Source organism: Balaenoptera physalus (assembly GCF_965194825.1).
Source record: "Balaenoptera physalus genome assembly, chromosome: 9".
NCBI classification, from domain to species: Eukaryota; Metazoa; Chordata; class Mammalia; order Artiodactyla; family Balaenopteridae; genus Balaenoptera; species Balaenoptera physalus.
Window position 1 is genome coordinate 22050296 of NC_138888.1, and position 27709 is coordinate 22078004.

The 27709-nt window shown below is 38.5% G+C and overlaps 2 protein-coding genes across 11 annotated transcripts in view; one reads left to right on the plus strand and one right to left on the minus strand.

Moving 5' to 3' along the window:
* Window positions 1-27709, plus strand: part of HIVEP2 (HIVEP zinc finger 2) — a 203407-nt gene that overhangs the window by 17026 nt on the left and 158672 nt on the right. For 4 of the 10 annotated variants that reach the window (XM_082474357.1, XM_082474355.1, XM_082474363.1 and 1 more), the window contains exon 2: window positions 26983-27057. The exons of 5 other annotated variants lie outside the window; for them this stretch is intronic. The gene's annotated coding sequence lies outside the window, so the exon portion shown is untranslated. Of the gene's footprint in view, window positions 1-26979; window positions 27058-27709 lie in introns of those variants that run through there. One more of the 10 variants, XM_082474356.1, reaches the window with a different exon arrangement.
* LOC309666875 (uncharacterized protein) overlaps window positions 1368-27709 on the minus strand; it is a 367169-nt gene continuing 340827 nt past the window's right edge. The window contains exon 2 of the mRNA XM_082475000.1: window positions 1368-17535. Within this exon, the coding sequence (XP_082331126.1) occupies window positions 2756-3331 (576 nt within the window). The 5' untranslated portion in view covers window positions 3332-17535 and the 3' untranslated portion in view covers window positions 1368-2755. The remainder of the gene's footprint in view (window positions 17536-27709) is intronic.

Below are 27709 nucleotides of genomic sequence, written 5' to 3' on the forward strand. Positions count from 1 at the left end.
GAAACCAATCCTGAATGAAATAATGAGTTTTAAAAGAATTAACTTGGGAAAATTCAAGTCTCAATCCTTTTCATTGAATGAAGTGATAATATATTTTATTAAGTTGGATTTGTTCACTCTCATAACATACTTCAAAGCAAAAAATTGGAACATTTAAAAATTTTTTTCTGGCAGTTGTTAACGAGAAAGTCTAAAATATGCTATCCTGCAAAACATCCTTTTATCCTCACGTTTATTTGTTCTCTTTCATGATATAAAAGAGATGCATTTGAAAATAGCACCAGGAACCTAAAGAATTCATAGTTTATTATTATGATTTATATTTTCAATTATATGTTTATTCACAAGTTGATTTATTTTATTGCTGTCATACTGGTCTTCATATCATAAGTCTATACTAGATTTATGGTAATACTGATTTCCTTTAGTATGTAATTAGGATTATAAAATAGAGTGATTTTTAGTCGTCCTTCTTTTGTTCTTTCCAAGTGCCATCATCAGCAATTAAGTATAAACCAGAGAGCATGAACTTTGCATAAAATCTTCAGTGAGCTTAGACAGTATTTGGGCAGTTACTTGCAGCTTGTGGAGTGTTAATTATATACCATTGACAGATGATTGAAAGAATAAGTAAAAATATGTTCTAATCAGAAACACAAGAATCACTGCAGTGATTTAATGGATAAAAGGATGATTGATATGAGGAGAAAAAAGACACAAAAAAGTTGATGTGAGATCACCCAGGAGACAGACAACCACAGCAGCATTTCCTAGGATCGAACACTTTCGGAAACACTTTTACAATCGAGAATCCTTTGATACAACTTGGGAAGCCCAGGGAAGTAGTTTAAAAGTTGCTGTATTCAATCTAAGTAAATAACAGTTTGATTATTTCCCAGGCCTCTCCCAGCACTCGTATCACAGAGGCGCTGGCTACCAAGCTAGCCTAAGAACATCTTATGTAGTACAGAAGGGTGGTTTTAGTTTGGAGTTACGACTATGGAAATAGGAAGGGTTTGTATTCCTTTTCAAAAAGATTGGAAGGAGCCCATCTGAGGTCCGTACATCTATGCTAGTCCTGTGTTCTCTGAGCCAATTTCTTGATAAAATGGGGATAGGGAATATATGTGAAATAAATGTTAATTCTAATAAACTGTGCCACTTTGATATTATTAGGTGATAAAATATCCCATTGTGTTATTCAGATGTTTGGAAAATAGGACAGCAGAAGTTCTCAGGGGCTTTGGGTTACTTTGAGTGGAAGCCAAGGTTACCTTCCATATTGCCCTTAGGTAGTACATGCCCGGATAGGACAACTAACATTTACTAAATCGTAAAGTCTTTCATGTATGTTTAAAATGTAAAAAAAAAAAAAAAAAAAGAAAGTCTTAGTAAGTCTTAGTAAACTTAAAAAAATGTAACTTCTGGGAGTTCCCTGGTGGTCCGGTGGTTAGGACTCAGCGCTTTCACTGCCGTGGACCTGGGTTCAATCCTTGTTCGGGGACCTAAGATCCCACAAGCTGCGTGGCTGAAAAATGAAAAAAAGTAACTTCTTTATCATGGAGGGGTAGACCTGGATGATGAACTTCATGAAAGCATCAAGATGATGATTTGTAAGTCTTTAGATTCATTTACTTGTGAATCCATAGGTTACAATGCAGTGCACTTTTTCAATATCATGATTCTTTTAGCAGCCTAAATGTATTTAAAAATAGACTTTATTTTTTTAGAGCAGTTTTAGGTTCACATCAAAATTGAGTGGAATAGAGACGTCCATATACTCCCTTGGCTCCCATCCACCTCTTCCCCCTCCCTCCTCCCCTCCTCCTCCCAGCACGCCTCCTCCACTATTAAAGTCTTGCACAGAGTGGTACATTTATTACAATCAATGAACCTACAATGACATGTCATTATCACCTAAAGTCCATGGTAAAGCCCTAAATATTTAAATTCCATGTCCTGATGTGAAACATTGCTTAGTTCAAATGTTAAAGATATTGGCACAGTATAACATCTGTAACATTGATTCGCCAGAACAGAATCTATAATTTGTTAAGCTCATTCAGTTTTTATTTAAAAATGATTATACAATACCTTATGGTCTCATTTTTAACCCTTATTAACCTTAAGTCACTGCTTCTCTGGAATTACACGTGGTTATAATCTGGTTTATGGTTTGTAACTAAATGGAAGGCTGGAAATTTAGGATAAAGGAAACTTTAAAATTCACCATTATTTTTATATGAATAGGTAATTTCCATTTTAAAACATTCTGGCCAAAAGTTTTGTGTGCCATTAAAGTGGATACGTACAAGACTGATTCTTAAGAGACTCTGATTTTTTAAAATATTAGATATGATAACTTAGGCCCTAATAAGTAAAAGGACTTTATATGTTGTGTAGTGAGTATTTTAATAATGAAAACGTTCAGAATATGATTTTAGAAACATCTAAGGGGTGTCTTCCTGCTTTCTTTGACCTCACTGGAGCTGTGCAGCAGAGAAATGTTCTTTTTCCTCTTACACCTGACAGTTACTTAAGGAATCCACAAACAGGAGATGGCAAACGAGGAGAAAACATAATTGCAACAACACTGACATGCTTTTGACTTCTGATTATTTAAAAATGATCCTACTGGAGAAAAAGTCATCTTGGGGGAAATTACGTGAAAAATTAAGAAAAGAAACTTGCGCCAGGAAACCGCTTCCTCTGAGCACCTGGAAACCCACGCCTTTCCCCTCACTCCACGGAAGAATCAGGAGGAGGAGCGGCCGGGCCGGGCCGGGCCGGGCTGGGCTGACCCGGGCGGGCGGAAAAGCGGCTCCCGCGCGGCCCCCGGCGCCGGGGTCCTTGCAGCCCCGGGGAGCCCGGGCCGCCCGCCCAGGAAGGGGCTGAACTTGGGCCCCCCGGGCCGCTGACACCCGAGAGAGTGTGAATGCGGTGACGTCCCCGCCGGTTTCAGCTGCACAACAGGAAATGCTCTCGGCCTCCCCGCTTCCTGCCCGGAGAAAGTGGGGCTCGTGCTCGTGCTCCCGCTGCGCCGGCCCAGACCTAGTTTCGGGGCTGCGGCGCCGCCGGCTCCCCCGGGGGCAGGGCACCCTGAGAAGGCACCGACTTTGCCAAGGCTCCCTCTGCCGAGCCTGCCTGGGGACTCCACTGTGCTGGAAGGGCCGGGAGGTCGGGCGTCACAGGCCTTGGGGGAGACCACGGCACTTGCATCATAGAGAACCCCGGTCCCCTGGACCAGAAGCCTTGGGGCGGATAGTGCTAAATAATGCTGGCTGCAGAGGGCCTGAGCGGACTTTTTCATTGCCTTGGCAGAATGTACCATCTTTCTTTTTACAAAGCCCTACAGGCAACCTCTTGTTTCACCCTAATTCTGTCACCTTTTGACTTTGTTGTGGAAGCAAAGATAGGATGTTTAGTGCAAAGCACAAGCGTCGTGCCCTTATCCTCTTCGAGACAGAATCATTACAAGAAAACTCAGTATTTATGATTTTCATCGTTGTTATTTAGGTCGTGAATCTTATTTGAAAAAATGCTTATGATCTTGTGACTTTAGGAACAGTACTGTGGCCCTGGATTTACTATGCTCAAATTATAGATGCAGGTTTTTTTTTGTTTTTTTGTTTTTACTATTTTTCTACTTTTTTTTTCCTTTTGCTATAGATAGGCTTAAAAAATTGAAGCCAAGCAAATTCAGCCTTTTTAATAACACGTGTTTTACTCTGCATTAATGATCTTTTGAGTTACATTTTAGAATCAATGTTCAGTAATAATCTATTATTTAGTCACATGAATCTTGCCTCTTTCCTATACTAGTGAGCATGGTAAAGAAGAGTAATAGTAACATCAGCTGGGCGGTCATGATTGTGATTACTTCTCTGGTCGACTCACAAGTGGCCTTTGTAATGGTAGGTTGTGCCTTTGGTCCCACGGTCAAAATGCCAGGGTTCCCTGGGAGGTCTGCTAAGGTTTCTTATATCACAGACTTGACAGAGAGAGGATTTAATAGATGAAAATATGATTTAGTAGTTCATAGTAAACCTAGAAAATCATTCTAATCTGGCACATACACTGTTAACATGTTTTAAGTCAAACTGAGTCACAAAGCTAATGACTGACCTATGCTTTTACAATCGTTGCCTAAATATTTTCCTTTAGAAAAATTCCCGCAGGATCATTAGATGTGGATGTAGTACCATGTCATTTCCCTTGGGATGCTTTCAGCTGATCTATGCAATATGGGAATTAAAGAGTATTTGAGTACCCTTGGAATAAGAGCTATAGACTTAAACATTACATCGTTTTTAGATAGCTTTTTTTTTTTTAATGTTCTGGTTCTAGTGTCTTTTTAAAAAAAAATATTTATTTATTTATGGCTGTGTTGGGTCTTCGTTTCTGTGCGAGGGCTTTCTCTAGTTGTGGCAAGTGGGGGCCCCTCTTCATCGCGGTGCGCGGGCCTCTCACTATCGCGGCTTCTCTTGTTGCAGAGCACAGGCTCCAGACGCACAGGCTCGGTAATTGTGGCTCACGGGCCTAGTTGCTCCACAGCATGTGGGATTTTCCCAGACCAGAGCTCGAACCCGTGTCCCCTGCATTGGCAGGCAGATTCTCAACCACTGCGCCACCAGAGAAGCCCCTAGATAGCTTTTTCCTTTGACGGAATATAACTTAAATATCCTCTCTTTTTACCATGGGAGCCTCATTCAAGTTGTTTTCATAGCACTCTTATTTGGTTATGAGATGCACACAAATATTTGTACAGATATTCTCGGTGACCCTCTAAAGGAAATAAAGTTAGAAGTTAAAAACAGAGGGGCAGTTGTGACTGCTCCATATTATGCCAAAGAGAGTGGACTCCATTAAAGTTTGCTCTCAATAGTTAAACGGATTCAAGGGGCAGATGGGATGGTTTGAGGGAAAATGTGTTGTAAAGCTGGAAAGCAATACGTTAATGCAAGATTGTGTGTGTGTTTTTTTTTAATGTGATTCTTTTTTCCCATCTCTCCCCCATAATAAAATTACACAGGAGGAATATCTGATATAACAAGGAAAACTGTTAAAGTGGAAATTAGTTTCAGTCCTTTGTGGCCACAATATAGTTGGGTCCCCTGCACTATGCTTATTTGCTTTATGGTAAGATTTAACTGCTTTTAAACCCAGCTTGGCCATTTATAGCACTGGTATTATGAAAGTATTTATTTAGCAGTATTAATATAAGGGTCAATTACTCCAGATCTGTATTAGCAATAATCCGCAGTTTTTATGCAGCATCTCATTGGGGGTGCCAAGTAGGATCCTTAGACACATTAATTAAATCACATAACCACCAGGAGATTAGCGTGCTGTTTTGTAAAAACCGCTGTGTGAGGAATTCTTATGGACTGTACATAGAATCTGCCTTTTTATAATGTTAACCCAAACCCAACACCTCATCTGTAATTGTGGTCCAAACATATATAACTTGATTCATATAGGAGTTACAAATATATCTACTATGGGGGGTAGATTCTACTTTTTATGCGGCAGGAGAATTTTGTGCCTGGATAGTGAACAAAACTATAAATCTGAGTAGGGTGGGTAGAGGAATAAATCGTTTATTTCTCAGCTGAGAAGTTTGTGCTTCTTGGAGGAAAATCCTAGAATAAATGCAATCCATTATATCTTGGAATCATAATTTGAAATATTTTAAAAAGTATTTTTTAAAAAATTTGTTTTCTACTGTCTGCCTTTCCCAGTGAATTTCACAAGCCAGGGTAGAGTTTGTCTTGTCCTCACTGATTCCTCAAGACCTAGAGCAGGGCCCTGCCCAGAGCAGATGCCCAGGGCACAGGTGCCCATTGAAGATACCAAGATGCTGCCACTATCTCTCATGTTTTAGACGCTGTTTCCTGTTTCTGGGCTGTAATTTCAGAGTCCTCTTTTTGTTCAGTGGTTTGAATTCAGCGAATATGAGACAGTATTTGGTTTTTTTCAACGAAGTGTAAACACACAGTAAATGCACAGTAGGCATTTAGTACATTGAAAAAGTTGAAAGAAGCATGATATTTAGCAATATTGTCAGCCTGGGTGCTTTGTTTACTGTTCTAATTATGTGTAGTCCTCCTTTTTCATCTAAGGAGAATCGTTTTTTAACAAACGTATTGACCTATTGATTTACAAAGGAAGACATTCAGTGAAGCAAAAGATCAGTCCACTTGAATTTGAATCATTTTTATTAGCACTTAACCCTAAGGCGCTACATACCAGTATGAGATCCAAAGATTCTTTGAGCTCTTAAACATGATTTCTCTTTGACCATTCATTGCCTAATAGGATCTTTGATGTTGCCTTTGAACCTTTGTGGAATTGGGGATTGTGGATTAAAAGGCCACTGCTCTACTTTCAGTGCCTAGGATGGTGCCCAGCATAGAATCTAGGGGCTCAAGGGGGCTAGCTTCTTGGGTGGGTGTGTGACCTGTGCAGTCCCACAGGCCCCTGAGCTTGGTTTAATGCTCTGTTGCCTGGAAATTCTTATTTTTTTGAACGAGGGGCCTTGTATTTCTGCTTTGCACTGGGCTTTGTAAGTTATGTAGCTGATCTTGGTGCTCAATAAATATTTGTGACAAAATGAGTAACTTGACTATAGGACTTGGAAGCTTAGATATTTTATTCCTGAAAGCATTGGTTTGATGGTGGGCCTTAGTTTCCCTATCTCTCTGAGGTGCAATGAACGAAAAACAGACTGGGTTCCATCCGATAAAGTATCTCAACTAGAAACTTATTTGGAAGTGAATATGAATGACCTTAAAAAAAAAAAAAGTATTTTCCAAAGTGTTCAATGTAACCTCTTGGTTGGGTTGGCCTAAGTAAAAGTTCTGATAGAATGTGGAGGATTGAAGCTAACATAATGGGAAATGTAATAGCATCACCTCGCTATTTTATTCTTTTCTTTATAGTGTCAGCTGTATTTCAGTTCATGTTTATTTAAATATTAACTTTTAAATATTTGTCCTTATCAGTGATGCAATTGTTCATAATTATGGATTTATTGATAATACTCAGTGTGTTAGATATTGGGCAGAATTTATATTAAAACATGTTTCTTTGTTTTCTGGAGAGTATGGATGAGTATGTAAAATAATGAGAGAAGGTATATAGTAGTGGAAGGAGCATGCTGTGGTCATCTGGTCTTTCCTTTGCCTCCAGAGGCCAGTTGGTCTTTAAAAAAAAAAAATCTATACTTAACGCTCTAGGGATGTAAATTTCATCATCCTTGTTGAGAGCCAGTTCTGTTGCTTAATCAGGTTTATGGCTGGAGAAGAGGCAGTGTAGAGCATGACCAGGAGTGTGGGTTTCAGAGCTGGGCTGCCTGGGTTTGAACATTGCTTCAGCCACTTTCTAGCTGTGTGACTTCGGGAAAGTAGCATTATGTCTTTTAGCCTCAGTTTTCCTCACCTGTACAACAGGGGTAATTCCTAAAACGGATCTCAAAGGTTGTTCCGAGGATTAAATGAGTTAATATATGTGAAGTACTTGGTCTATCATAAGCACTCAGTACATACTAGGTAAGGAGGAAATTGTAAAAAGTCTACTTATTTACCTATTTAAGTTACTTACATATTATCAAATAATAATTGAAAGCTTACATCGCTACCCTCAAAGACATCATGGTCTAGCGAGGGAACTGACTTGGAATCTAAGGACTAGGATATTGTGGAATAAGTACAAAAATAGAAGGAAGTAGAGGGTGATAAGAAGACCTAGAAGGAGCCCTAAGCCATCCTTGGGGGAGGGGTGAACCGTTTTCTCAGCCGTTCTTCTGAGGGTCAGTAGGTCTCTAGAAGAGTGTGGTGAGGGTTTGAGAGTGCATGGGGGAGTTTGGGGAATCCTAAATAGTTTAGTGTGTGTGAAGCTTAAAGGATAATTGGGAGCTCATGAAAAATAGGGTAGAGATGTAAGCTGAGGCCAGGCCATGAAGATGTGGACCAGAGATACAGGAGGGCAACCAGGAAAGTCGTATCGTAGGAGCCAGGGTTTCCCCAAAGAGGGAGGAAGTGTCAATACCAAAGGCTATGGACAGTTAAAGTAAGATAAAAACTGAAAAGTGATTTAATAACTAGGAGATGGCTGGCGTTTATTTTTTGTCTGTCATTTGCTATGTCGTGTGAATGGCTGTTTAAGCTCCTACTATTGGTAGGTGTAGGGGAGACATTTAAATTAGACACAGAGGTTTCTGATTTCGGATTAAATCCTCGAATTACCAAAAGAAGTTTAAAATCCTTTTTTCTCTAGTGTTTTCAGATTAGGATAAACAAGTTCAAAGTTAGTTCATGGCCCCACTCCATTGTCATCTTCAGTTGGGAGCGGGCAATGGAGCTTATTTATCATTGTAACTTTAGAATCTGATCAAGCTTTTAGTTAATAGTGATAACTAAAAATAAAAATTATTGAGTGCCAGGCACTTTTCTAGGCACTTTACGTGTGTTAATTTAATCCATATCTTTAAATCTTTATCCTCTTATCAGGCGGGGCTTTCAGTCTCCTTATTTTATAGGTGAAAAAACTGAAGGACAGAGAGATAAAGTATCTTGTCCAAGGTCACAAAGCTAGTGTGTTTTGGAGCTTGCATTTAACAGGCAGTCTGAATTCAAACCTCAAGACACCTCTTTATCATGACTGACCCTCCTGCTTCCTTACTGTAGCTGTTATACATTTGCTGGATACATGGGTGAATGAATGAATGAATGACTGAAAACAGATGGGATTGATAATTACTCTTATCCACGTTAGTAAATCTGATTTTAAAAAGACTTTCTCCCTGTTAGTGGTTAAGTTTCTTTTCTTTTTCTAAGGGCACTTTTTTTTTTTTTTTAAATTATTTCAAACAATAATCCAGCTCCTGAAGTCTTGAAGTTTAAGATGTATTTGGGAATTTGTTTCTTGGTAGTTGGGGAATAGCCGAATGAGCTCTCTTTCTGGTATGGGTCTTGGGGGGTGGGTCCTCAGTTTGTTAGTGGTGGTAATCCAGAACGGGAACGTGTTATCTGGGTGGTGCAAGAGTGGAACAGCACTGGAGCTCCCCGGGAAATGGTAGCACTGTGAGCCACTGGACCAAGGCCAGCTCTGAGTGCCCTGACCTTTGGAAGCCAGGACTCTTGGAGATACCAAGATAACTAAGTGACAAATAAGTAGCAGAAGATGACAGGAGGGACATTATTCTTATGTTTGTGACTTTCTTTTTAGCTGTAACTCTGTGACCTTATGTAGCAGGTATGCAAAATGGTCTATACTTCTTATCTTTGGAGGTGAAATGAGTGTGAAAGGAAATGTTTGCAGGGCTTATAGAAAATTTGACTACTGTGTCTTTACAATGAACAGAATAACTTCATATGATGAAACTAAATTTCCTACTGTAGAAATACTTTTTAAAAGTTTAAGGACGTAAAAATGTGCTTGAAAGGTCTCTGTTTTTACCCAGAAGAAAGAATATGTAGAGTGTTTTTTAACTCCTGTGGTTTCATCTGTGAATAGGTAACTGAGACATTTCTGCCTCCACTGAGGACCAAGATTCTTTGCTCTTTAACATTACTGACCAATGTGGAGTTGGCATATATTTATTTATAAGTTATTAATATTACTTGAGAATAGTCACACTAAATGTGAAAAGAGTGGAGTGAGAGCTGTGTCAGGGTATGTTTTTTTTAAACTAAATATGATTATCAGTATTTAAACATGTAACGTTACTATTCTTGCACAGATGATGGATATTGCATTTTACTTCCTAAAGGTTAATAGGTTTGAACATAGAGTTTATTTGTAGAAGGCAAATAAGAGGAAATTTATAAAAGTGGGTCTTTGAATAGAATAATAATAAACTTATCCATCCTATAAACTGCATTACGACATGTGTTTCATTAAGAGCAATGTGATTTGACAAAAAGGTCGGTATGTGAGAAGATTACTGTGGACCTAGATTTAATTAGAAGATATTTGTAGATGGTTCCTGATTTGAGCTGTCACTGGTAAAGCACATCCCTGACCTCACCAAAGAGAATCTAGTAAGATTCACTTTTTGATTTTTAAAGCACAATTATAATCAAATCTTAAAATATGAAGCTCTGAAATGGGTGAATCAAAGCTCTGTCATCAGGAAGAGGATAGAGGAATTTTATATATTTCATACAAAATGCATTTCATACTATTATTTTCTAGTTTTCCTTTTATTTACTTTATTTAGATCATATCTCATGAAAAAAGAGAGTTGAGCTGACTTAGAGCTGACTTACTTTAAAGGTCTTTATAATTTTTGACAGTTCTTTTTGCTTGTGTTTTTATAGACCTAAAATTTTTTAAAAAATGGCGAATACCCTGGAATTAAGAAATCCAGTGTGAGTGAATGAAAATGTCATTAAACTAGGTAGAATATGGGATAGATCAGTGACTTGGAGTTAACAAAGACACTTAAATCAAAGTGGAAAATATGTCTTAAAAAATAAAACAATCTACATTGTATGACTTAAAAGTAAAATAATATGTAGGGAATTACATACTATGAAGAAACACATGAATGTGTTAATAACAGATATTTATATTAAAAAAAATAATGGTGGGAATGATTTAATCTGAGACTTCAGGCTTTCTCAGTTAAATTGCTTTTATGCCATCCTCATTTTTGAAATTATTGAAACCTGTATGTGTCAGTTTGTTTTTACATTGCTTGGTCATGGGAAGAAAACATTTGTGTAAGTTAAGGCTCTTTCATTCATTTATTTCCCCTGTACTTATAAGATATGAACATGTTAGTTCTCTAAAATTGAAAGCACATTGTGTTTATTGGTGAATAAGAAGTTCTTATAGAGTGCTCTATTTTTACAGCTGTGCTTCATGGCATCACGTTCCAAAGAGGTCAGCTGGGCATGACCTCATGGGCATGAATCTTGGGGAGACAATTCTGAAACAGCCACAGGCCTGCAGAGTTGAAAGCCAATGCAGAATGCCCAAATGCTGTAGTTAGGAGGCATCTAGTCTATTAGTGCTTTAATAGGGTTTTTTGGTTTTTTTTTTTTTTAAGTAGAATCTAAATTCAAAACTGAATTCAAAGATAAGAGGACCAAGTAGGGTATACGGCCCAGGAAGATGTAGCTAGTAGGAAGCAGAATTTTCATCCATGAAAACTCTGGGTACTGTTGCAGTTTTAACTCTGAGTTTGCTTAATAGAATAAATAAATAGGATGGTGAAGAGAAGGATCGGGGGGGTTGAAGGAAGAAAGAATTGAAAAAGGGAGGAGAGAGACTATTGTGATAGTTTCATTTCAGTACTAATAGTGTTCTTGTTAAAATTCTGGAAAAATATGGTTTTGAGAATGTGTGTGAAGCTATTTGAGAGACAGAATTTGTTTATCTGATGTACAGATACGATTATTTTGGGGATATTGCTTAGCGTTGTTGCCCTTTGTACAATCATGTCCAAGGTTTGTGGCAGCTGTTGGGTACACATATCGTTGGAAGTTGTATATAAGACTCTCATTAAATAAAATAAAATCTGAAATACTAACATTTCCCCATCATTTAGAAAGATGTGTTACATTCTCTTTTATCATCACTGTTAATGAGAATGAAATTTGTCAATTTGAAGTTCACATACACTCATACCTGTTGCCATCTTCAGTGGGTGAGCTTTACAGGGAAGTCATACATGTGACTTCTGCTGGCTGTTGCTGTGGCCTTCTCAGCACCACACCAAGACATGCTCTCAGGAAAATTTGAGGAAAATGTTTTAATAGGGCTGGGGTGAGTAAGTGACTCTCTCATTTTGGTGATGTAACACCAGTACTTTATTTCTCTATTATTAAGCATATTTTATTTTTCAAATCAAGTAGATTGATCATCTTAGAGAAGGAAGAATTGGTGGCAAAACTGAGAGCATATCACAGATGAAACTGTTACTTAACTTTCACTTACTCATATGTGGACAATTAGAATAAGAGTAGGAAAGAAGTTAGCTAATTAGATTTGAAATTTTTAGTGACATAAATTAATAATTGTTTATGGCAGCATACGTATTAACAATACCATATTAGAAGAAATATGTTTAAAATCTAGTTTAGCTAAACTAAACTATTGCCTGTAATATTTTTGTATGTCCACTGGGTTAGAATAGAATTTTGGAAAATTACTGTATATAAAGAAAGAATTTGCATTACAGTATGATACACAATTAAAACACCATAGCTTCTTTCAACACATATATCATGTTTGCTTACTATTCCTTAAGTTACTTAACAAATATTTATCGAATGTCTGTTTATATGCCAAACACTGTTTTAAGAGCTGGAGATACAGCGGGAACAAGAAAGTCGTGGTTTCAGCCCTTGTGGGGGACATTCATCCATATTAATCCAATAATCATATGAATGTATAATTACAAACTATGCTTAAGTGCTACACAGGAGAAGAGTAAGGTGCGAGGAGAGAGGAGAATGGGGCAGCTTCGTCTTTTTGGCGAAGCCAAGGAAAGATCTTCTGAGGAGGGTTGTGTTGAGCCCAGAGTGACTGATGAGGAGACATTAACTAAGTGAAGGGAGTTGGCGGGTTCTGCAGGTGGAGGGAGCAGCTTGCACACTGGCCCGTGATGGGCGGGATCATGGGTCCCATCAAAATCAAAAGAGCACTGCTGTGGCTGGAGCACCTTCAAGAGCAAGGGAGGTGAAGGGGGAGAGTCGGTAGGGCCATTCCATGCAGAGCCTTGGTTTAGGATTTTGGTCTTTATCCTAAGACGAATGGAATGGAAAGCCAAAGAAGTTGTTTGAGCATGGAGATGAAAGGGTCAGATTTGCTTTGTGAATATTACTCAGTCTGCTGGGGAACAAACTGGAGGGTGCCAAGAATGGATCTGGAGCTAGTCAAGAGGCTATCGCAGTAATCTAGGGAGTGGATTGTTAACATTGGATTAACCCACTGCAGTGGAGCGGTGGAGGTGGAGAATGGGGAAAAGAGGGGAGATTTGAGAAATTTCCATGGGGAAAAATAGAGGATTTGATGGTGGATTGGATGTGGAGAGTGAAGGAGAGGAAATAGCCAAGAATGAATCCTGTGTGTGGCCTGTGCACCTGAATGGGCAGAGTTGCCGTTCATTGGTCTGAGAGGAGCCCGGTTTCAGGGAGTGGTGACGTTAGTTTTTGGATTTGTTGAGTATAAAGTGGCTTTGAACTATCTATGTGGAGATGTCAAGTAGCCAGTTGCACATGTGGATCTAGAGGAGAGGATAGATTGCAGATAGAAATTTGGGAGCCATCAGCATATAGATGGTAATTGAATTGGGGTAGATGAGAGGATGTAAAGGAGGATATTTAGTGTGAGAAGAAGAGAAGTCTTGGGGCCAACCCTGGAGAATCCCCAACTTTTAAAGGCTTGAAACAAGGGAATGAGCCCACCAAGAAGATTAGAAAAGGCTGGCCAGAGAAGAAGGACAACAATAAAGAGAGTCCAGTGTCACAGCCTCAAAGTGAGGAGAGATGTTAGTTTTCCAGGGCTGCTATGACAAAGTACCATAAACTAGGTACCTGAAAATAGCAGAAATTTATTTTCTCACAGCTCTGGATATTAGAAGTCTGAAGTCAAAATGTCAGCAGGGTTGGTTCCTTCTGAGGGCCATGAGGAAGAATATATTCCGTGCCCCTCTCCTAGCTTCTGGTCCAGGCCTACAGTCCTTGTGGTTCCTTGGCTGGTACATACATCACTGCAACATCGGTCTCCATCTTCACATGGTGTTCTCTCTGTGTCTCTGTGTCTTCACATGGCATCTTCTCATAAGAACACTAGTCATACTGGATTAGGGTCCCACTGTACTCCAGTATCACCTCATCTTAACTAATTATATCTGCAACAACTCTTTTTCCAAATAAGGTTACGTTCTGAGGTACTGGGGTTCGAACTTCAGTATCTTTTTTTTTTGTGGGGCAGGGCCCCAATTCAAATACAAGCAGATGGACTCTGTGTGAGACCTTACAGGGGAGGCAGTGACAATTAAGACAGAGTTCCCATTCTGATACAATATTTTAGCACAGGTAGTGTTCTTCTGTCCAATGAGGTCCAAATAAAGTGAGTATGGTGGCTGAGATGAATGTGAGGGTGGGAATATAAAGAGGGAGGATAAGATGGGAAAAAAATCTTAGAAGAAATGAAATTTGAATTGGGCCTTGACAGATGGGGTTCAGGATTTAAATTTGCGGACAGTCGAAGTAGAGGTGCCATTATGGGGGAGAAAATCTGCCCAAAGTCTTGATCTAGAAAAATGTTCCCAGGCTTTAAAACGTAGGAATCTGTTATATGTAATTTAACATTAAAGAGCCATGTGCCTACTGGTTTCCTTTTATATAAAGGGATATTAGATGTTTTGTTTGTTGCAAGGAGTCTTGTGGCATGAATAAGGCTGGGTTGTACATTCAGTTGCTTTAGTCAGCAGTTGCTTACTGAGAACTTACTATGTGCCAGGCACAGTGCCAAGGGCTGGGGATAAATCAGATTTTAATTAGGTATTTCACCATCCCTCCCCACACCTCTGCATTAACCATCATTCTAACACACAGTTTATGGTTAATAATAGGAGGATTTTATCTTATGACCGCATCCATTTTCAGAGTCATAAATTTAACTAATAATAATTGCACATCTTACTCAGGGCCAAGCACTATTCTAAATACTAACATTATATTAAAAAATTTAATCTTTACCAAAACCCCTGTGAAATAGGTTCTACAATATTTCATAGACGTTAAGGTACCATCACTTGTAAGATGGCATTTGATGTACTTCTAAGAAAGAACAATAAACCCTGCAATTAATTGAAAGATGCTCTTGATGATAGTAAGACACCATCTGGTTTCAGAAATGTTGAAATATGAAAAATATGCATATGTCTCAGAATTGGTGGACAACTTAAATTTGATGGCATATGGTAACTGTCATTAGTTGACAGATGAGGAAATGGAGACACCGAGAAGGTAAATAGCTTGCCCAGGGTTACACACGGATATGCAGTGATGCCCAGATTCTAACACAGGGGGCTTAGCCATCCTGCTCCATCGCCTGTACCGCGACTGCAAAATCCAAGCACCTCCCCAGTGCCTTTGTTCATATACTGAGAGCCTGGTAGTGTTTCAGGGCCCCAGGTTGACCAAGTTTGGGGGATGTTGTGGCAGAAAAGGTGTGTGCAGAGGTGCAACTTGCTGCTGGCGATTTGACTAATCAAGCATTTGGCAGGGTGGGGCTTTTGGTTGGCTGCTTTTTATCAATCTAAAATGTTAAAAATGAAGAAAGGCCAAAATGATGAGCAAAGAAGATGGGGGTGAAGGTGAGGTTGGGGCAGAAGTGGGTGACTTTCTTGTGGAAAATGATGCGTCTACACGGGTTTGAAGTAGCGCTTCCTCTGTAGGCCACCTCAGCACCCCCTCTAGCCCTTATCTCGAATCTATCTGACTGTCATCACTTGTGCTCTCGCTCTTTTGCCTGGTTTCATTTCCTGTGAAGTTACCTTTCCCCTGGCCTAATAAGGTGGCCCTGAAGGTATCTTTAGCTTCCACGGCTTGTGGGAAAGTGTCCTGAAGCTTAATTAAGAACTGGAAACTGAATTAAAGTTGACTAAGTAAAACCCTGAGTGGTGAAGTACAAATGTGATAACTTTTCCTTTTTAATTTTTCCGTCTTCATAGACACATCCAGTGTGCCCTGATACATGGGTTGCCCCCCCGCAACAGGTTTTTTTCTTTTTTTAAATGAGACCTTTTATTTATTTATTTATTTATTTATTTATTTATTTATTTATTGGCTGCATTGGGTCTTCGTTGCTGTGTGCGGGCTCTCTCTAGTTGCCGCGAGCGGGGGCTACTCTTCGTTGCAGTGCGTGGGCTTCTCATCGCGGTGGCTTCTCTTGTTGCAGAGCACGGGCTCTAGGCGTGTGGGCTCAGTAGTTGTGGCTCGCGGGCTCTAGAGCGCAGGCTCAGTAGTTGTGGTGCATGGGCTTAGCTGCTCCGCAGCATGTGGGATCTTCTCGGACCAGGGCTTGAACCCATGTCCCCTGCATTAGCAGGCAGATTCTCAACCACTGCACCACCAGGGAAGCCCGCCCCAACAGGTTTTTAAAAAAATATCAGATCTTGTTCATATGTTAGATTATTTGAAACTATCCAAATGATAACATGAAGGAAATTTACCTTTTTTTGTTTTTTAGTGGTCCAGAGGAAGTTCTCAGAGTGAGAGAAGGGGTTCTCATTTGAATCCCAAGGCTTGAGTTTTTGAGGACAGTGTAATTGCATGAATAAGAATCAAATGGATACAAACTTTATTGAAAAAGCTTCTCCGAAGCTATGCTGTCCAATTCCCACAGGTCACTGAGAGCACTGGCTTTGTCACCCTGCAGAGGGGTTGGGGCCGGTCTCTGTGTGCTGGCTGATGACACTGATGTAGCATAGCTGACAGATAGCCCTCTGATTTATGATATCAGCTCAGTACATTTTCGGACCTACTCCTAAAAGAATTTGATTTTTCTTCTTCTAAATATGCAGCACAAGCAATATTTCCAAGTAAGCAGTAACCACTTGGTAATGATTACAAAAACCTTACCATGCTTTAGACCTTTTTCTGTCTTCCTTTCATATCTATATTTTTATTCTCTGGATGTTCCCATTAATATTATGTTCTACCTAGTAGTCTTTTAATTAAGAATATACCTTGTATTTATGGAACTCTTACTGAGTTGGGTTGTGAGAGTGCTTAAGTGACTGTGACCCTGCTGGTCTGGAGGAGCTCACTGTAGGGGGAATGATGTGCACATAACTATCAAGCTAGGATGAAAACCACCATGAAAAGAGAAGTACGATGAGCAGAAGGGATTAATAGATGTCTGAGGAGCAAGCTATGAATTTCCACTCAAGGCACTTGGACAGGCTTAGTGGAAGGGAACAACACAGTTTGGTCAGTGTTGTTGGCATATGTTTAGAACTAGATGTAAATAACAACTGTTGTTTGTATTGGGATCTGTAGTTGTATTTTCGGAAGGAATGGTACTCTAGAGCAGTGGTGTCCAACGGAACTCTGCAGCGATGGGACTGCCCTATATCTGCACTGGCCACAGGGTAGCTACTAACCCCATGTGGCTTTGGAGCACTTGAAATGTGGCTGGTGCACCTGAGGGACTAAATGTTTAATTTTATTTAATGTTAATTTTAAATTAAATTTAAACAGCTACCTGTGGTTATCACATTGGACACTACAACCAGAGGAAAGATGTGTCTAGCTAACCCAGTATGGCGATTTGGGGTGGTCATTTTGATTACAAATCAAAGAGACTTTGATTATTTTTCAACATAATTTGTCATAAATGCTAGTGCTGCTGGAGCAGTCGTGAGAATGCTAAAATACAGTGACTCTTTATTAAGAAATAATGACTGGTTAGTTAAATTAGTCACACACTCTTGTGCATACGTGTATGCTCACATGTGGCCACGCGCACACAGGTGCGTGCACACACACACAAACACACACACACACACATCTTCCCCCTGGCTTCTTGAAATGGAGGGAGGGAGAAACATAATGTTTTTGAATGGCTTGCTGTTCTGAAGGACAGGTGATGAACTAATTACCCTTCTACCTGGGGCAGTGTCAGGCCGGGTGGAGAATCTCTGATGGAAGGAAAGGACCAGTTCTGGAAAGGGCCTCAGATGATTCTTAGTTTCCTCATCTATAGACTGGGCATAACAATACCTCCTCTGTCTGCCTCAAAAGATATGTATTTGTAAAAGCTCATTTTCAAGGTTCGCCCAAACAATGTCTAAGGTTTTGCTAACCCTTCATCTGGGCATTTCTCTGTGTCAGCAAGACATATGATGATACGTATTTTCTTCTTGATCTTAAGTGCCCTCTGGCAACCCCTACACCTCTTCAGAGGCTTGCGCTTGAAAATCTCTCCTTTTCAGTTCTGCCCCACGCTTGTCTTGGAAGTCTTCCTTTATGGGTTCCAGTGGTACTCTGCTCAGTCCTGGACTCGGCCCCTCTCAATGTTCATTTACCCACCGTACAGCGGAGTGCTGCTGGGCCCCCATCAGCTCCCCCTGAATGCTGCGTGTGTCTGTTTTAAAGCTTTTTCATTTGTCTATGTTTTGTCTTCCTGGTCAGAATAGAAGCTTCCTGGGCAGCGACAGCTTTTCAACGTTATTTTTTTAAAACTTTTTAAACTTAATTTTATCCAGTGCTTTGCAGAGGGTGGCACTCGGTAATGATAGTGAAATAAGGACTTGGGTCTTTAAGCTCAGCCTGACATCTTCAATGAGCACTCTTTGATTATTCAGATCAGTGGTTTCAAGCTTTATCATGCTCAACAGGCTCCCGAGGTGCTTTAAAAAAGTTCAAGTTCTTAGGCTCTATAAATATGATTCACTAGGTCTGAGGAGGAGCATAGGAAACCTGAATTTTAAGAAGCAAATCAGGTAACTCTGATGCAGGTGATTTGAGGACTGCTCTTTGAGAAACATAGTCTATATGTTATGATACCATAGTCTATATGTTATGATACCATTTCCAAGTACTCTGCTTAAAGAAACCTTTTCTGACAGCAAATATATTTCTTTTAAGCAGAAGTGTGGGGTTTTTAATGTTTTTGTAATTTTTTTAGAAGGGGATGGGAGAAGAGGTGGGAAATTTTGTGGGTAGAACATTTGCTTAAACTGTCTTCTCAAATGCCTGTCTGGGTCAATGAGATAATAGAAATATCACATCAGAAAGAACGCCACAATTTCATCAAACCACAGTGATATAAAACACTTAATAAGCCATCACTTGGAGCTTATTTGTCCTTATTTTAGTCTCAGTTTTCACTGGCTCAATGATCCAGTCTTCTAGAGATGATGAAGAGCTGTACATTAGAGGGAAGGAGAAGAGTGTCGCTGGTAAAGGATGGCACACTGATTGCAAGAGTGATAGCGGGCAGCCTGAAAGTGAAGAAGGAAATAGACAAACTATAGAGATCAGACATAAGCTCTTAAAAAGGCAAACAAAATGTAGGCCAAGGGGGAAGCCGAAGAGTGAAGGAGTAAGCAAATGCATGTATCTCAGTAGCTTGAGGAGGCATTACTGAGTTACCCCAGTTTACAGTAACTGTTTGTTGATCTTTCTTCTTAGAATCTGAGTTCTACCAGGGCTGAGACCATGCTTATCCCATCTGGTACTGCATTTCCAGGGCTTAATGTATTCCTTGTCTTATAGAAGAGTCTCCATAAGTGTTTGTGTGTGTGTGTGCATATATAAGATTTGCTATAGTAATCTATGCTCATGATAATGGCGCTAGTATTTTTCTAATAAATCAATATAAATAAATACGTAGGTTTTCTGGGTGATCTGTGTTCATGATAATGACCCTGAGAATTTTTTGGCTGAAAGCCAAGTACTTTTAACCTTTTCAATATATATTTTAAAAAAATCTCAAAAATTTTTGGTATGTGAAGGCTTATTCTACATCCTTAGTGTGTAATTCATTCCCCAGCTCTGTACTCTTTAATATTGTTGCCCTTTCCTCTGCCCTGTTCATATTTAAATTGTCTTAAAATGCATGGGGTTTATTTTTCAGATTATAAATGCTCATATGTGTAGATATATACTAAAATATTTTGAATCATCAACCAGTGTACACTATACCAATGCCACATGAACACAGCATATTTTAAAGTCTTCAAAAATATTCAGATAGATTTATGTATATAGATAGAAATCTGTATATACCAATTTGAAGATGTCTCTTTTTATATAGTTAATGCCAAATCATATTTTATATGGCTAATTATCCTTTGATATATCATGATGGTTTCCCTGGAGCATGACAAATCTATTAAAATAGATATTTTAGCATGCATACTAATTCAGAAAACATATATTATGCGCTAGGCAAAAACAGGGGCTCCATATAGTAGAGAAAACCATATTTAGATCCCTCCGAGATGGTATAGCTGCTCTCCAGGTGTTTCTCATTTGTGTTTAAACTTGCTCTTTAGTAGGTTTTTGTTAACTGAAAAAGGAAAATTATTTCTTGATACTATATAAAGCAGGTTAAATTGTGCTGGCTTACTTTGTGTTTTGTTTCAAAACTGTGTTTTTAATTGGTCGTGTAGAATTGGGAATTCATTTTCTCAGAAGGTTGTGTCTTACTGGGAGGAGGAAGAGGTGAAGAGGAAATTCTCTTTTCCCATAAGTACATGTTTGGTCTTAGGCAAAATTTTGAAATAAGGAGAAGTGTGACTCTGAGAGTGACATCCTGCCACTTAGCACCCCCTCCAACCTAGTGGGCCTGAGGGCATCAGGTTATCAAAATTAAGTCCTATGTTTTCTATTGCTGTATTCCTTTCCAGTCTAAACTACTCCAACATTTCTAGTTCCTGAATCATCTGTTTCCATTCCAACCAAAAGTCCCAGCCAACAGTTATTTAAGTACCTGTCCTGATTTGGGCAATGGGCTTGGAACTGTGTAGAAAGAAAGGTGAATCCTATGCTATTTACATTTTCAGGGAGTATACATACAATCTAGGATTGCTTATAAGACATGCATAACTAACTCATTACACTAGAAGACAGAATATGCATAAAAGAGGCATAAACCAAATGAAATGAAAGTTCAAAGAAAAAGATTACAACCAATTGTGGGAACTGGGAAAGGTTTTACGGACTTTGAAGAATGTTTAGCATCTTAAAAGCAGAGATGCGGTTGAAAGATGGCATTCCAGGTGGAGAGAGTGTTACAGGTGAAAGTAGGAGCACCCCATTTGGCTGCCTAAGAGTTGAATATTGCAAAACTTTTGAAGGCACCATTCACATAGACTGTGATGTAAATGGTGCCCCCTGTAGTTGTTCAGCATGGTGGCCGTGAGTGAAAGCCAGGAGGCAAGAAGTGTGCAAGGATAGGATCAGAGAATCGTAAGGAGTATATAGCCTGGACGATATTGTGATGGATCTTTAATGAAAGAGTGAAGTTGTTTTACCCCTTTCACTGTGAGCGAAAAGGTCTTAAAACCTTCTCAAACTCTAAGATTCTATGATTTCTCTAATTCAGTTGGTAAGAGGGGCTGAGGAAGATTTTTGAGCAATGGAGTGGCTCAGATTTTCAGAAGATGAGTATATATATATATATATATATATATATATATATGGTGAAATGAACTGAGAAGTTACTAGACTTCAGGTGTGTATAAAGTGATTCTGCCGTCTAAGTGATGCTGGAGTAATACATCAAACTGGGGCTCTGAGGGGTCACAAGATTATTCCCAAACCAGCCCACCCTTAACTTTGATACATCTTTACTTCTTCCATATCACACTAAGACTTCATTTTTTTGATCTCTCATTTGGCATCCTTATTAATAAGCTTTGCTAGACTTTCAACTTCTGTATTTCTTTCACCATTTATGTCTTGTCTTGTCTTTCTGTATATCATGTACCCTCTGCCTGCACTTTTGGAAATAGACCTTTCTGAGTTGGTCCTAGGCTTGGACTCTGTCCTGTGAACTGCCTTAGTGGGCAGCCTCTTGATCACAGCTGTTTGTTTCTGGATTTCGATTCCCTTCTTTAGCTCCAGCTCCATGAATCAGGAGCCCAAGAAGGAGGCCTGTTATTAGGCTGTTGGAATAGGAGAGGGACAGAGTCATCAGGCTGAAACTACAGGCGTGAACATGGAAAGTAATTCATTAATTCATCAAATGTTTATTGAGCCCTCTTGAGGGTAAGCACCGGCCTTGTGTGGCTTCCCTGGCTGGTCCTGCTTTCATTTCTTTGACCCTTCCTCCCTTCCAATGCTCTAAGAAGTTTAAGATTTTTTTCACAACAGCTGAGTCTCTCTGGGAGTATCAGCAAGAACTCTGGTAGTGTTAGAAGGCAACAACCCGGGGACAGCGGCAGCTGGTTTTATTTTTGGTTTTCCTCAGTCAGGTGTTTGTAAGTTGAGAACTGCCTGTATTCAAACAACGTGATTTGGTAGCATGTCATGAACTCCCGTAGAAATAATGGATGTGGTACAGTTAAAAGGATAACAGTGAGCCATTCCTAACATCACAAGCTATACAGTAAATGTTTACAGACCTGGGTGTGGATTAATGGCTCTGAGGACACGGATATGCTGTAGATCCTTCACAGTCTCATTTTGTGTAAAATTTGAGTCTTGCTTTGGGTACAGAGATCCGGCCGTTGGTGAACTTGCCTGGGGAATAGTCATTGTCTCATGGTAGGTACTGGTTGATGCATTTGGGAGATTTTATTTAGGAACTCATTAGATTACTGCATTCATTTGTTCTAGTCAAGTTTAAAATTTTATCCCTCATGCGCTATTATGAAACAAATAAATAAAAGATATAACTATCCAATCACCTTTTACGATCTATCAATCTGATTTTTAATTTTTCCTTGTATACTCCTGATCTTTGCTCATAGTCACACATTTGAAATAGTTATAATCATGATATTGATATAGCCCTTATTTTCAAAACCATATTTTCATAAACACTTTCCATTTTGCTAATTTCTGTACTCTAATTTTAATAGTTATATAATTTTGATTTATTTTAATGGTCACAGTTTTCTTAAAATTCTCTTATTTGTGAATATTCAGATTTTCTCCTGTGGGATTGTTTGCTAAAGGGTTTGAATATTTTTAGTATACATGGTCCCTATTTTTAGGTCACTTCCCATTTTCATCATAACAGTGCCAAAGTGAAAATCTTCCCTGCATTGTTGTTTTGGTTTGTATTTCTTTAATAATTAGTGAGCTTCCTTTTTAATTATATTTCTTTTCTGAATTGGCTTGTCATATTTTCTACTTTATTTCCTAGCTATTTTTGAAAAATAAATTTCTATGAGCTCTTTACATATTATAAATATTAATTCTTATTACTTATACTTGGTTCTAATATTTCGCAATGGGATTTAATTTTGTTTTGTTATTTTGTAAGTTTAACAATTTTAGCTTAGTTTTATCTGGTGTATCTATTTCTGATTAGTATTTGATGAATGCTTTCAAAGTTTTTAAAAAATTATAGTCATAAAGGTAGTGCAGTTCTCTGCTTATTATTCATGTTGCTTCTTGGTCTACTGTCAAGTGTATTGGATTCTTAAAGACATGTATATTCTAGAATCATGGAATGATCAAGCCAGAGGGAAATTATCAGCTTATATTTTTAATATTAAGAGGATCTAACAAATAATATTTCCCATATCTACAGATAAATGTAGATTTCCAGATGAGAGTTTAGAAAGTAGATGAAAATTACATTTAAGACCTGAATACAGTGAAGCTGGTTGGTAAATTAAGAAATATATTTAACTTCAGAGTTTAATAACGAAAAATTGTATCATGTTTATAAAACACTTTAAAAACACTGTTTGAAAATCAATTTTTCCATGTGTTTTTGAGCATTTATGACACTGCTTTCCAGTGTCCTAACTTTAAAATTTAAATATAATTTCAGAAATGTGGCTTCAAATCATTGGTCATTTGCAAAAATCACTTTAGTGGCCTCTTATTGATTATCTAAACTGCGTCTTGTTGTTGCTTTTCTTCTTCTGAGGCTCAGATTCTATTATGTAACTGGGGTATACTTTTGGAATTTATAAAGCACTTCAACATTTTCTTTTTATTGGTTTAATTGATCTTATAATCATTTAAAAATAACCTCAGTTACCTGATAAATATTTAGTTTATTGGTAATAGTTGAGCAGTTTTATTTCTCAACTGATTTAGAAATAGGAGTTCAATATATCTTCCAGTATTTCATTACAGGGAGGAAGAATTTAAAAAGCTAATGAAAGACTGTTTCCTTTAAGTAATTTTAGAAGATAAATTGCTATATCAAAAATATAAATGGGTAAACAAAATCATCAAAACAGTAGTTAGGTTGGTTTTAATACATCACAGAGGAGGAGGAGTCATGCCAGTTGTGTGCTTATGACATATCAGCATACTCTTACCCTGGGTCAATAGATATGAAAACCACAGTTTGCTCATGGTTACTTAACTGATAAATTATGGTGTGGGATATGAAATTGAACCAATTCAATTAGGAAGGCTCAGAATGAAGTTTGAGGCAAGTTAGGATTGACAGATGAGAGCAAATGAATAATAAACTATTCTTACAGACTATTATAGGTTCGGTTTTACATTTTTAATATCTTCAGTATTGGTAAAGATGTTCTTGCATGTGGGACTTTTTCTTTTGAGGGGTAAGAAAGGGCAATTTATCTTCTTTGATCACATGATCAATTTCATTGAGCTGCTTTATTTTCACTCAGAAAGAGGATAGGAACTAATATCCATAATGAGTTACTGTTTAGACCTAAGTACACTAAAGGGAAATTTGTCAGTTCTGATAGTGTTTGGAATGGAATATGACATTCATCTCTGATTCTGCACCTACTGTATTTTCTCATAGGTTTTATTTTTTCATTTCAAGTTTGCTGTCCCATTGTTCATGCTGAACAACAGATTTATAGAATCATAGCTAATATATTATTGAAGGAAAGTATATGTGACACTGTGACCTTTTGACTCTAGTATTGTTTTCAAGTGTTATTTACTAAGTTTTCCATGAAATGATTTTTAAGGAGAATCAAAGGGATTCTCTGGCATAAAAGGGATTGATAAATCATATTTGGGAATGATGTTATAATGATTTCCATTATAACAAATGGAAAACAAAACAAATGGAAACAAAAGAACATGTGTCTTCAAACTCATCTACTTCCTACTCATCTATTTCCTTCTTCCTCATTTGGAGGTTCTTGTCAAATATACTAGTTGAAATCCAGGCAGGGCGAATTGATATCGTAAGTCTTAAAAGTACGAGAAGCTCGTGTTTTGTATTGATACAAGCTCTTATATTTATATTTAGTCTTCAGTGAGTGAGCTTGTACATCCTGCTCAGTTCTTTTCTCTGTCCTCATTCCCCAATACCAGGTTGCCATTCTGTCTCCTTATAATATAACAAAATGACCAATCAGTGTTAGGACACTTTGAGTGAAAGAGATGCTCAGAGACTTATTTAAGCAGCAAATTGTCACAGAGATGTGGTTTAGTTTTGGCTATTTTTTACTTTATTTTGGTGGAATAATCAGCAAGAAAACAAGAGAGGAGTGAAATAGAGGAATATTGCGGACTTCAAGAAGGCATTGTTGGTTGATAAGAACTTTCTTGACAAACGAGCCCTAAAGTGTACCCCCATCGTGGCGATTTGTTTTGTTCTCTTATATGAATTTTTAAAAAATTAATTAATTAATTAATTAATTTTTTTTAGCTGTGTTGGGGCTTCGTTTCTGTACGAGGGCTTTCTCTAGTTGCAGCGAGCGGGGGCCACTCTTCATCGCGGTGCGCGGGCCTCTCACTATCGCGGCCTCTCTTGTTGCGGAGCACGGGCTCCAGACGCGCAGGCTCAGTAATTGTGGCTCACGGGCCTAGTTAAAAAATATTATATTTTCACATCATTGTTTGCATTGCCTTCAAAGGATGATTACAGCATTTGTTCAGGGTATAGTGCTTATGGTTCAACAGCCCAAAGTCTTAAATCTTGTACCCGGGTAGGTGCTGTGTTGTACAGTAGTAATTCTGTAAATTATTTACAATAAAGGGGGAAACACTGGAGAAAAGATCTATCTGTGTACTGCTCCCAGTTCTACAACAAGGGAATACTGTTAAAGTTCCAAAGTAGCTTCAGTAGTTCAGTAGTTGAGCTATTCCATCCCCCCTCCCCCCTCTCCAACATCCTGTTTCATCGCAAATATTTATCATTTTATTCATCGGTTCTCCACCCGCCTTGTGGGCTGTTGTGCTTGCTGTCACCCGGCCAAGAGGCTGGGGAATGCCTATCCACAGGCAGCGCGGGGTGTCTGGCTAGGATGCTCACCAGGTCCTGTAACTGGCTAACACTGAATGGTCGTCACTGTTGTGCCATTGAAATCCATGTAGAGTCAGCCTATTTAAATAATTACCAGAATCACCAATAGCAGGCATGTTGTTGCTAGTCATAGTGAAAATATACATACTATTTGCGGTGAGAAAAAAACTGAAGTCTACAGCATTTGGAGATGTCATTCTGACGTGTTATGGAAGCATTAAAATTAAAGAAAAAGAAAAATGACTATTTAAACAAAATTACTGCCTAAAAACACTAGTCTGTTTGACTGCTTGGTTAACAGTTTAAAAGACTTGTCTGGTTTTCCTGAAAAGTTCATTTAGTATTAATTGGCTACTCACTTTAAAAATATTAAATATAAACTAACACAAAATACAGTATGATAGATAATAACATACTTAGCACAACCACGGCATACCCCACTTGTTTCAGAAGGGATGGATATTTTTGAAGAGTATTGGCCAGGAATTTTGTAGACTGGAGTTATGGGTTTTGGGGAAGAAGACCAGAGAAGGTGCCCTTCTCATTGCATTATATTATGGGGTGTGTCCTGTCAACATAACTGATCACCGTGATATTAACCTTGATCACTTGGTTAAGGTAGAGTCTGCTAGGGTTTCCACTGTAAAGTTACTACTTTTCTCTTTCCATGTTCTGTTCATTGGAAGTCAGCCCACACTGAAAGGGAGAATAATTAAGCTTTACCCCTTGGAGAGAGGGAGTATCTACATGATTTATTTATTTTGGTATGGACTCATAAATATTTATTATTTTATTCTTTCGTTTATCATCCAGTGCTAATCACTCTTTATTTTGTTGCTCATAAGCTTATTTTAAACTTTTAAAATTGTATTTTGCTTAGCCATCTGGTATTCTGTGTAGCTTGGTGCCGCATGCATCACCCGCCTTTTTGGCCTGTCCCACCTCCACGTGTTTATGTTCTTTCTTCAAACCAAGTGATTTGGTTTTGCAGCTTTGGTTAGCGCTTAAGGTCATTTTCATAGTCAAGTCTTAATGTATGCGCTGTGGGAGGAGAGGTCATAACACAAAGCTTCTTGTCAGCAGATTGGCAAACTTACCTGAGAAACTGAGACTCAAGATTGTGAGAATGTGTGACTAGGACCGAAAGCAGATTTCCAGGTAGGAAATCAAAATGATTTTCTTTAATTCCTTTGCACTTGATTTTGTAGACGTCAAATCACCATTTCTTGTGAGATGCAAAATTCCAAAAGGAGGGGTGGCATAAATACTGGGGTTGCATTAGCAAATCACGTTGTGTTCCTCTTTTAGATTCTTTTCAAGATTCTTTTATTTGATTTTTAAACAGTAAGGTAATAGCTGAGCTTTGAAATGAAACCCAAAGGGAACTTGCAGAAGTCTATCTGTATTTGCAAAATTATTATAGATATGATTTTGAACGTTGAGGCCTATTGAGAAGTACCCATCAGAGTAGAAATAATATTCAGATTTTTCATGCTAGAAAACAGCTGTGGTTACAGGATGATTTATGTGTTTCACAGAAAATTTACTAAATACAGATTGATTTCTATTTGGCATTTCTCATCAACTCCCCTAAGATGTGATAAGGTCATAAACTCTGTTAGAAAGGAGGGGCTCAGGGAGAGGAAGCTCCCAGATCGCATATGTGCTCGAGTTTCTGTCTACTGATGTTACAAAAACAAGCATCAGTTTGCCACTGTGGCAGTCTTACAAAGAGTAAGTTAAAAAAAAATCGAGTTCATGTGAACACGAAGACAAGCAACTGAAAATCTGGAATACAACTAGAATTAAC